General features: G+C 37.3%; 1 protein-coding gene across 1 annotated transcript in view; it reads right to left on the reverse strand.

Annotated features, from left to right (window-relative positions):
* The window catches only part of DNAH12 (dynein axonemal heavy chain 12), a 220,147-nt gene that overhangs the window by 127,720 nt on the left and 80,015 nt on the right, over positions 1-12,412 (reverse strand). Inside the window, exons 17-19 of the mRNA XM_061195447.1 lie at positions 9,467-9,652; positions 8,642-8,842; positions 5,501-5,695 (exon numbers count right to left, since the gene is read on the reverse strand). Coding sequence (XP_061051430.1) covers positions 5,501-5,695; positions 8,642-8,842; positions 9,467-9,652 — 582 coding nt within the window. The remainder of the gene's footprint in view (positions 1-5,500; positions 5,696-8,641; positions 8,843-9,466; positions 9,653-12,412) is intronic.

Consider the following 12,412-nt stretch of genomic DNA (forward strand, 5'->3'; position numbering starts at 1 on the left):
ATATTTTGGAGATTAATCCTTTGTCTGATGATTCATTTGCAAATATTTTCTCCCATTCTGAGGGTTGTCTTTTCGTCTTGTTTATGGTTTCCTTTGCTGTGCAAAAGTTTTTAAGTTTCATTAGGCCCCATTTGTTTATTTTTGTTTTTATTTCCATTACTCTAGGAGGTGGATCAAAAAAGATCTTGCTGTGATTTATGTTAAAGAGTGTTCTTCCTATGTTTTCCCCTAAGAGTTTTATAGTGCCCAGTCTTACATTTAGGTCTCAAATCCATTTTGAGTTTATTTTTGTGTATGATGTTAGGGAGTGTTCTAATTTCATTCTTTTACATGTAGCTGTCCAGTTTTCCCAGCACCACTTATTGAAGAGACTGTCTTTTCTCCACTGTATATCCTTGCCTCCTTTGTCATAGATTAGTTGTCCATAGGTATGTGGGTTTATCTCTGGGCTTTCTGTCCTGTTCCATTGATCTATATTTCTGTTTTTGTGCCAGTACCATATTATCTTGATTACTGTAGCTTTGTAGTATAGTCTGAAGTCAGGGAATCTGATTCCTCCAGCTCTGTTTTTTTCCCTCAAGACTGCTTTGGCTATTCGGGGTCTTTTGTGTCTCCATACAAATTTTAAGATTTTTTGTTCTAGTTCTGTAAAAGATGCCATTGGTAATTTGATAGGGATTGCATTGAATCTGTAGATTGCTTTGGGTAGCATAGTCATTTTCACAATATTGATTCTTCCAATCCAAGAACATGGTATATCTCTCCATCTGTTGGTGTCATCTTTAATCTCTTTCATCAGTGTCTTATAGTTTTCTGCATACAGGTCTTTTGTCTCCCTAGGTAGGTTTATTCCTAGGTATCTTATTCTTTTTGTTGCAGTGGTAAATGGGAGTGTTTCCTTAATTTCTCTTTCAGATTTTTCATCATTAGTGTATAGGAATGCAAGAGATTTCTGTGCATTAATTTTGTATCCTGCAACTTTACCAGATTCACTGATTAGCTCTAGTAGTTTTCTGATGACATCTTTAGGATTCTCTATGTATAGTATCATGTCATCTGCAAACAGTGACAGTTTTACTTCTTCTTTTCCAATTTGTATTCGTTTTATTTCTTTTGCTTCTCTGATTGCCGTGGCTTGGACTTCCAAAACTATGTTGAATAATAGCCGTGAGAGTGGACATCCTTGTCTTGTTCCTGATCTTAGAGGAAATGCTTTCAGTTTTTCACCATTGAGAGTGATGTTTGCTGTGGGTTTGTCGTATATGGCCTTTATTTTGTTGATGTAGGTTCCCTGTATGCCCACTTTCTGGAGAGTTTTTATCATAAATGGGTGTTGAATTTTGTCAGAAGCTTTTTCTGCATCTATTGAGATGATCATATGGTTTTTATTCTTCAATTTGTTATTATGGTGCATCACAGTGATTGATTTGTGTATATTGAAGAATCCTTGCATCTCTGGGATAAATCCCACTTGATCATGGTGTATGAGCCGTTTAAGGTGTTGTTGGATTCTGTTTGCTAGTATTTTGTTGAGGATTTTTGCATCTATATTCATCAGTGATATTGGTCTGTAATTTTCTTTTTTTGTAGTATCTTTGTCTGGCTTTGGTATCAGGGTGATGGTGGCCTCATAGAATGAGTTTGGGAGTTTTCCTTTCTTAGCAATTTTTTGGAAGAGTTTGAAAAGGATGGGTGTTAGCTCTTCTCTAAATGTTCGATAGAATTCACCTGTGAAGCCATCTGGTTCTGGACTTCTGTTTCTTGGAAGATTTTAAATCACAGTTTCAATTTCATTACTTGTGATTGGTCTGTTCATATTTTGTATTTCTTCCTGGTTCAGAGTTGGAGGGTTATACCTTTCTAAGAATTTGTCCATTTCTTCCAGGTTGTCCATTTTATTGGCATAGAGTTGCTTGTAGTAGTCTCTTAGGATGCTTTGTATTTCTGTGGTGTCTGTTGTAACTTCTCCTTTTTCATTTCTAATTTTATTGATTTGAGTCCTCTCCCTCTTTTTCTTGATGAGTCTGGCTAAAGGTTTATCAATTTTGTTTATCTTCTCAAAGAACCAGCTTTTAGTTTTATTGATATTTGCTATTGTTTTCTTTGTTTCTATTTCATTTATTTCTGCTCTGATCTTCATGATTTCTTTCCTTCTGCTAACTTTGGGTTTTGTTTGGTCTTCTTTCTCTAGTTCCTTTAGGTGTAAGGTTACATTGCTTATTTGAGATTTTTCTTGTTTCTTGAGGTAGGCTTGTATAGCTATAAACTTCCCTCTTAGAACTGCTTTTGCTGCATCCCATAGGTTTTGGATCATCGTGTTTTCATTGTCATTTGTCTCTAGGTATTTTTTGATTTCCTCTTTGATTTCTTCAGTGATCTCTTGCTTATTTAGTAACATATTGTTTAGCCTCCATGTGTTTGTGTTTTTTTCATTTTTTCCCCTGTCATTGATTTCTAATCTCATAGCGTTGTGGTCAGATAAGATGCTTGATATGATTTCAATTTTCTTAAATTTACTGAGGCTTGATTTGTGACCCAGGATGTGATATATCCTGGAGAATGTTCCATGCGCACTTGAGAAGAAAGTGTAGTCTGCTGTTTTTGGATGGAATGTCCTATAAATATCAATTAAATCTATCTGGTCTATTGTGTCATTTAAAGCTTGTGTTTCCTTATTAATTTTCTGTCTGGATGATCTGTCCATTGGTCTACGTGAGGTATTAAAGTCCCCCCTATTATTGTGTTACTGTTCATTTCCTCTTTTAGAGCTGTTAGCAGTTGCCTTATGTATTGAGGTGCTCCTATGTTGGGTGCATATATATTTATAATTGTTATATCTTCTTCTTGGATTGATCCCTTGATCATTAAGTAGTGTCCTTCCTTGTCTCTTGTAACATTCTTTGTTTTAAAGTCTATTTTATCTGATATGAGTATTGCTACTCCAGCTTTCTTTTGATTTCCATTTGCATGGAATATCTTTTTCCATCCCCTCACTTTCAGTCTGTATGTGTCCCTAGGTCTGAAGTGGGTCTCTTGTAGACAGCACATATATGGGTCTTGTTTTTGTATCCATTCAGCAAGCCTGTGTCTTTTGGTTGGAGCATTTAATCCATTCACATTTAAGGTAATTATCAATATGTATGTTCCTATTACCATTTTCTTAATTGTTTGGGTTTGTTTTTGTAGGTCCTTTCCTTCTCTTGTGTTTCCCACTTAGAGAAGTTTCTTTAGCATTTGTTGTAGAGCTGGTTTGGTGGTGCTGAATTCTCTTAGCTTTTGCTTGTCTCTAAAGCTTTTGATTTCTCCATCAAATCTGAATGAGATCCTTGTTGGGTACAGTAATCTTGGTTGTATGTTCTTCCCTTTCATCACTTTAAGTATATCATGCCACTCCCTTCTGGCTTGTAGAGTTTCTGCTGAGAAATCAGCTGTTAACCTTATGGGAGTTCCCTTGTATGTTACCTGTCGTTTTTGCCTTACTGCTTTCAATAATTATTCTTCGTCTTTAATTTTTGCCAATTTGATTACTATATGTCTCAGCGTGTTTCTCCTTAGGTTTATCCTGTATGGGACTCTCTGCGCTTCGTGGACTTGGGTGGCTATTTCCTTTCCCATGTTAGGGAAGTTTTCGACTATAATCTCTTCAAATATTTTCTAGGGTCCTTTCTCTCTTCTCCTTCTGGGATCCCTATAATGTGAATGTTGTTGCGTTTAATGTTGTCCCAGAGGTCTCTTAGGCTGTCTTCATTTCTTTTCATTCTTTTTTCTTTATTCTCTTCTGCAGCCATGAATTCCACCATTCTGTCTTCCAGGTCACTTATCCGTTCTTCTGCCTCAGTTATTCTGCTATTGATTCCTTCTAGTGTAGTTTTCATTTCAGTTATTGTATTGTTCATCCCTGTTTGTTTGTTCTTTAATTCTTCTAGATCTTTGTTAAACATTTCTTGAATCTTCTCAATCTTTGCCTCCATTCTTTTTCCGAGGTCCTGGATCATCTTCACTATCATTATTCTGAATTCTTTTTCTGGAAGATTGCCTATCTCCATTTCATTTAGTTGTTTTTCTGGGGTTTTATCTTGTTCCTTCATCTGTTACATAGCCCTTCTGCCTTTTCATCTTGTCTATCTTTCTGTGAATGTGGTTTTTGTTCCACAGGCTGCAGGATTGTAGTTCTTCTTGCTTCTGCGTGCTGCCAGTTTTTACATGGCCATCAAGGTAAGAATTATTTTTACACTTTTAAAAGGTTCAAAAATTAAAAGAAGAATAACATTTCATGGTACATGAAAATGTCAGTTGTCCATAAACAGTTTTGATGTAGCACGGACACATCCATTCAGTTACATATTGTCTTTAGCTGCTTTCTTACTGCAACAACAGCAGAATTGAGTAGTTACCAAAAACACTGTACGTCTCACAAAGCCTAAAATATTTACCATGTGGCCCTTCTGTTCTATGAGAAATAATGTCTTACAACGGTTCTAAAGTCAACATGTAAAGGAAATCCTTGAAACGCATAAATTTCAGTACTGTTGACTCTCAACAGTTCAGCACAGCTAGTTTCTCTTTTTTTTTTTCTTTTTTTTTTGGCTGCATTGGGTCTTCGTTGCTGTGCGTGGGTGGCGAGCGGGGAATTCTCTTGTTGCGGAACTCAGGCTCCAGACGCGCGGGCTTCCGTAGTTGTGGCTCGCAGGCTCTAGAGTGCAGGCTCAGTAGTTGTGGTGCACTGGCTTAACTGCTTCACAGCATATGGGATCTTCCTGGACCAGGGATCCAACCCGTGTCCCCTGCATTAGCAGGCAGATTCTTAACCACTGTGCAGCCAGGGAAGTCCCCAGCACAGCTACTTTTTCATCCAGCATTGAAACAAATCATTATTTCTTAAGTTGACTACAAGATTAAAAAGTGGATATATATATCTATGAACTTTGTACACTATGTGTATGAAAAATACATGGTCTGTCTTTCAACATTAAAATCACACTCAACAAGGTGCTATACTCACTAGGAGAGACACATAGCAAGTGAAACCAACTGAGAGAATTGCTGACTCTTTTTTCCCATCACCCCCAAGCATATAGAGTCATTGAGTAGAAACTCAGGTGAATCACATGCAGTACTCACTCGTTTGTATTCATTCTCTCTCTCTCTTTCTCTCTGTCTGTCTCTCTGTCTCTCTCTCCCACCCTCTTGCTGTCTTCATTTTATTTTATTTTACTATTTATTTTTATAAGAGGGATCACTGAGTATACATAGTAGAAGCCAAGTGAGTTAAATGAATGTTTGAAGCAGCTCCACTATACATATTAAAGAGTTATGAGTAGTGTATCTTATGAATTGAAAAGTAAAATTATCTATGCTTTCTTATATTTTTCTGAGCTTTCCAGTTTGTATAAAATGAGCAGGTTTTATTTTTGTACTTGGAAAAAAAGCCAAATGCTTTCTGTAATCGCCACAAATAAAGGTTCCCCTTTATTTGAAACGGAGAAGACAAACACTTCACCTTTGGATCTTTTGCACAAAACTTCATGATATCCCTCCAATGTCTGTCTACTGTCTGAAACTGACGCCCTTCTTCTGGCATCTGTTGCATGATATCCTCAGAACAAAAAATGGGCTCCAAGTACAGCCATTGAGCTTGTACTTTTAACCATTCATCAGTCGTTTCTTGTATTCGAATCAAACGGTCCTCCCAGGCCTTAATGAAAAGCATAGTATACTAAGTTCCAGTTATTAAAGAAAACCCATAAATCATAGCAAGGAATATGTATTTTAAATTTATTGTTATTTTTGAATCAATGCAAAACAGCTCAAAGTCACTTATAGTGTCTCACATGGGCTTTGAAAAACTCTAGGAGGTCTGAAGTTTTCCTAAATCATTGGAACTCACAATTGCAAATGACTGTAGTTATTTAGAACAATTTCCTAATCTCTAGGTGAACTGTCCCATGTCCAAAAAGCATACAGGAATACATCCTGCTCTACACCAGTAGCTATCAACCTAGGGGCTATTTTGCCCCCACCCCAAAGGACATTTGACAATGTCTGGAGGCATTTTCATTTGTCACAACTGGTGGGGTGACAGTTCTACTAATATCTAGTGGGTAGAGGCCGTGGACGCTGCTAAACTTCCTACAATATACAGGACAGCCCCCACAACAAAGAATTATCTAGCCCCAAATGTCATTAGAGCCAGGTTGAGAAACCGTGCTCTACATCAATGCATTTGGGGGAAAGAGTCTTCCTTATTGTCACAGATCTCCTAGAATCCATAAGGTATTTCATTAGCCAAAGATCATTCATATAAGCTCTTTGTTGCTTAAATATATGGCCTAAGGTCCTATATATCAAGAGATTGGCCTCATATTTTTGTTTTAAAAGCTCTAAGAGAGGTTTCAAACTTGTCTTGTAAATTCTCCTTTGTTAAACAAGAAATATCAGCAAAAGCATAACATCTTACCAGGAAAGGGTAGGTCAGCCTGATTCAAGGGAAAATGTGCAGCTTTATGTCTTTTTGGAAGAACACAAGTTTTTGTCTTCTACAAATATTGAAAGCCAAGATGTCCTATAAATACACTACTTATGCTTAAATTAAAACCAAACTGCCTTTTTTGAGTTCCAGGTTTGTCGTTTATTAGCTGTGTGAACTTGGGTAACTTACCTATCCCTCTATGCCTTGGTTCCCTTAACTATGACTACTGATAATAACAGTGCCTACCTTGAGGGTCTGCTATGGGGATTATATGGGTTAATAAATGTAAAACCCCTAGAGTAGTATCTGGCACACATTTAGAAGTCAATAAATATCAGGGGAAAAATCCATTTGTTGTTGATCTTTTCCCCATTTTATATAGTCTCCAGTTTGAATTTTGATACTACCTATAAAACTATTAGTTATTATAATTTATTTGCTTTGTGCACTTACCCACATCAACTATAAGGACATTAAATAATCTTACAGTATCATATATCATTTGTTTTTGTCAAGTGGACAATATTTCATTAATTATTCTAAAAGACCCTCAAGCTATTTGTTCCCAAATATAAAGTACAGTATATAGAACTTCACTACAAGTTATGAGAATATAGCATGAACTGTTGGTGGGAATGTAAATTGATACAGCCACTATGGAGAACAGTATGGAGGTTCCTTAAAAAACTAAAAGTAGAACTACCATACGACCCAGCAATCCCACTACTGGGCATATACCCTGAGAAAACCATAATTCAAAAAGAGTCATGTACCACAATGTTCACTGCAGCTCTATTTACAATAGCCAGGACATGGAAGCAACCTCAGTGTCCACTGACAGATGAATGCATAAAGAAGATGTGGCACATATATACAATGTAATATTACTCAGCCACAAAAAGAAATGAAATTGAGTTATTTGTAGTGAGGTGGATGGACCTAGAGACTGTCATACAGAGTGAAGTAAGTCAGAAAGAGAAAAACAAATACTGTATGCTAACACATATATATGGAATCTAAAAAAAATAGAAAAGAAAAAATGATTCTGAAGAACCCAGGGGCAGGACAGGAATAAAGACACAGATGTAGAGAATGGACTTGAGGACACGGGGAGGGGGAAGGGTAAGCTGGGACGATGTGAGAGAGTGGTATGGACATATATACACTACCAAATGTAAAATAGGTAGCTAGTGGGAAGCAGCCACATAGCACAGGGAGTTTTGTGCTTTGTGTCCACCTAGAGGGATGGCATAGGGAGGGTGGGAGGGAGACGCAAGAGGGAGGAGATATGGGGATATATGTATATGTATAGCTGATTCACTTTGTTAAAAAGCAGAAACTAACACACCATTGTAAAGCAATTATATCCAATAAAGATGTTAAAAAAAAAAGAAAGATTAGCATCAACTTGAAACAATCTTTAAATGAGAATTTATTCATTGCCCTTTGAAGAAAATATTTCTTTTAATTCAGAGTGTAAAATTCATGTTTTGTCTTATCTGCTATTGAATTGTATAAAAAAAAATAAGAAATGTCCAAAGTCTATTTTGTTTTATAACGTAACACTCCTGCATAAACTCAAAATTATTATATTGGTTCTTTCACTTTAATACCATTTCCTTATAGCACTACCAGTGTTGAAAATTTGTTTCTTCTTTTCTCCTCCATGTTCAACACCATTTTCCTGCCCCACATCCACTAAATAATGACAGCAGATATTCTTTAACTGCTCAGCCTACCATTTTGCACAATTATATTTATTAAAATAACCAGATTGATTTTCTGCCTATAAGAAAAGACATTTTGAAAACTTTATGCTTCTCGGTCAAAGCTTATGTCAATAAAATACTCAGTAAAGTGGAAAAAAATAAAGAATATAGCATGAAACAGGGTCTAGGCTGTCTACAGTTAGATTAAATAATACCGTTTTCCTTCCAAATCTATCACTGTCATTGGAGAAGATTTTCTTAATAAAAATATCATTTGTTCTTTTAAAAATCATTAGAGTTAATGGCTCATCTGTTCTATATATTTTCACATTAATTTTAAGTTATCTGTTTCTATATTTCACCAAAGCTATCCAACAAACTGACTTATTTTCACAAGAGCATATATGTAATAAGATTGCAGTTTCTATAAATGACCAGGAGTTGACTATCATATTTAACATACCTTGATCTCCTTTTCAAATGGTTTGATGAAAGGTGAGCCTCTCATTGTCTGAGTTTTTATAATTTGATCATCAAGGAGAGCCTGAATCTCGTCTACTGAAGAAAGAATACAGACTCCAGTATCACGATATAGACTTATATGAAAAGCAATATCATCCCAAGTTCCCATCATTGTATGCATGGATTTCTCTAATGAAAATTCCTAAATGAGAAAAAGAAGAAAGAATTTGGTGCATTACACAGCAATTTTTGTAAGATAATCTGCAACTGTCTGTAAGTTAGAAAAGTTTTTAAACAATTAAAAAATTCCTATGGAAAATGACAATGTAGTTTTTAAAAATTCACTTGCTCTGAAAACTACTGCTGTCAGTATTAAAATAGACAGCAGAATGAAAGACCTGATGGATTTTCCCTGAAGTGGCTTTTCTGCAGTCTATAGTCTGAAGATGTTTTCAGTGTATTTTGAGAACACTAGACGGCCATACTTACTCTGTTGTAATACACACACATCACATGCCACACACACATGCATCTATTTCCATTCTTAATGGAACAATTATATATCAAGACTAGCATATCATCCATGCATATCAGAATGTGGCAGAATTAACAAGAGGTCAAAGGAACCATTTCTACTCTGGATTCAGGACAAGGAAATCATAGAGAAGCAGACACTTTGTGGGGAAAAATAAGAGTGGTCTTCTACCACTTAACCCCATCTCCTCCCACTGCTAGCCAGTACTATACATTCAACCACAACAAAAACTATGATTATTTGATTAACAAACTCATCAAATAAAGTAGTTCAGTTGATCTTCATATTTACCTTGCTTGCACCTGCACTTATAACTTCAAATTTTTCCAAGTATGGTGTAAGGTTTAATTTTAAAACTTTCCTCATTGTAGTTCCTGAGTCTGGAGTTAAGTCATAGCCTACAATTTCTGATAACTGCTTCCAGTGACGTGTTCTCATTCCTGGATTGCATAGGATGGAGACAGTAGGGATGTATTCCTAATGGTGAAAATAGAAACAATAATGAGTCACTCATTTGAATTCCGTACACATACACTTGAAATTAGGTAATATACTTAATGAGTCCAATCAAAATCCCAATTAGATTTGGAAGGGGAGAAAAAGTAACAAAATTATTCTAAAGTTCATCTGCACAAATAAACATGTAGAAATAGCCAGGAAAACTATAAGAGTAAGAAAAAGGGGGGGGGTATAAATGTTCTATAAGATATTAAAGTATATGATAAAACTACAGTAATTAAAACTGTTATATTATTATTATGGAAATACAAAGTTAAGTTTATTCTATATATTATATGGAGAAAAATATTGTATAACACAACATAATATAATATATAGTTATAAATACACACACAAAACATAAATGGGGAAAAGCCTGCAACAAAATGCCAAAATGTAACTGTGTGGAAATAAAAATTAAATATTCACCAAAAACACTTAGTTCATCACTTTCGATACTGACATTAGAACATTTCCTTTAAAATCAGGAACAAGATAAGTATACCCATTATTAATACTTCTAATCAACACTGTATTGAGTGTCTCAGCCACTGAGATAATATAAATAAATAAAAGATATGGGGGAGGAGGGGGATCAAGATGCCAGAGTCGCAAGACCCTGAATTCACCTCCTCCTATGAGCACAGCACAAAATTACAATTACTTTATACAGCAACTATCTATGAGAATGACCTGAAGACTAGCAGAAAAGATTTTCCACAATGACAGATATAAAGAAGGAGTGACAATAAGATGGGTAGGGAAGTGGAGATGCAATCTTGTCAGGAGCCAAACTCTAAGGTTGGTGACACACAAATGAAAAGGACGTCACCACCGCAGAGGTCCTCTCCAAGGAGCAAGGGGTCTAAGACCCATGTTGGCCTCCCCATCCTGGAGGTCTTGCACTGGGAAGACAAGCCCCCAGAACGTCTGGCTTTGAAAACCAGTGGGGATTCCATTCAGGAGAGATGGAGGGCTATAGGAAAAAGACTCCACTCTTAAAGGGCACAGCAAAATCTCACATGGTCCAAGTCCCAGCAAAAAGGCAGTAGTTTGAAAGTCACCTGTGTCAGACCCACTTGCTGATCTTGGAGAGCCTATCAGAGAGGCAGGAGGCCTCTGGGACTCCCCCTGGCGATGGAGATGCTGGTGGCAGCCATTTTGGGGATCTTGTTCTATTGGACTGACTCAAGCACTGGCAAGCACCATTTAGAAATCCTCCCTCTAGCCTATTAGTGCTGGGGGCTTGCCCTGTGCACCAGAGGGCCCACAGGAATTCTGCACCACCAGGCCACATAGTCAAATGCACAGGGAGTCTGCCCCACCCACCTGTGGTCCCGAAGAGGGTGCACTGCCCAGCTACACAGTCAGCCTCACCAGGAGACTGCCCTGCCCACCAGGGCACCCACAACAACTGCATGAGTCAGAGTATCACAGCCAGACAGGCCAAGGGCCAGCCCCACCAACCAATATGCCCTCAACAGTTAGCTCTTCCACAACAGAAGGGAGCATGCAGCATGAATAGAGGACACCCCTGGAGCATAAGGCCTAGTAGCCAGGAGGGAGTGCGCTGCTGAGCTCATAGGATGTCTCCTATATAATGTCACTTCTCCAAGATCAAGAGACATAACAGTCTTATCCAATATATAGAAATAAACATTGGGAATTAGGTAAAATGAGGAGGCAAGAGGAATATGTTCCAAACAAAGGAACAAGACAAAACCTCAGAAAAAGAACTAAATTAAATGCAAATAAGCAATCTACCCAATAAAGAGTTCAAGGTAATAATCATAAAGGTGCTCACTGAACTCAGAAGAATGGATGAACACAGAATTTCAATTAAGAGTTAGAAAATATAAAGAAGAACAAATCAGAGCTGAATAATACATTAACTAAAATGAAAAATACACTAGAAGGAATCTACAGCAGATAGAATAATATAGAAGAACAGATCAGTGATCTGGAGGACAGAGTGGTAGACATAATCCAAGCTGAACAGAAAAAAAGAAAAAAGAATTTTAAAAAATGAGGATAGTTTAAGAGACTTCTGAGACAATATCAAGTGTACTCACTTTCACATTATAGGGGTCCCAGAAGGGGAAAATTGAGAGAAAGGAGCAGAGAACTTATCTGAGGAAACATTAGCTGAAAACTTCCTTAGCCTAGAGAAGGAAACAAACATCCTGCTCTAGGAAGCACAGAGAATCCCAAACAAGATGAACCTAAACAGGTACACACTGAGACACATTATAATTAAAATGACAAAAATTAGGGCTTCCCTGGTGGCGCAGTGGTTGAGAATCTGCCTGCCGATGCAGGGGACACGGGTTCGAGCCCTGGTCTGGGAGGAGCCCACATGCCACGGAGCAACTGGGCCCATGAGCCACAATTACTGAGCCTGCGCGTCTGGAGCCTGTGCTCCGCAACAAGAGAGGCCGCGACAATGAGAGGCCCGCGCACCGCGATGAAGAGTGGCCCCCGCTTGCCACAACTAGAGAAAGCCCTCGCACAGAAACGAAGACCCAACACAGCCATAAATTAAAAAAAAATTAATTAATTAAAAGGACAAAAATTAAAGATAAAGAGAGAACCTGAAAAGCAGCAAGAGAAAAGCAACTAGTTATGTACTGTAAAAAGGAACTCCCATAAGACTATCAGCAGACTTTTCAGCAGGAACTTTTCAGGCCAGAAGGAAGTGGAACAATATATTCAAAATGATGAAAGGAAAAAACTACAACC

The sequence above is a fragment of the Eubalaena glacialis genome, chromosome 7 (genome assembly GCF_028564815.1).
Source record: "Eubalaena glacialis isolate mEubGla1 chromosome 7, mEubGla1.1.hap2.+ XY, whole genome shotgun sequence".
NCBI lineage: Eukaryota > Metazoa > Chordata > Mammalia > Artiodactyla > Balaenidae > Eubalaena > Eubalaena glacialis.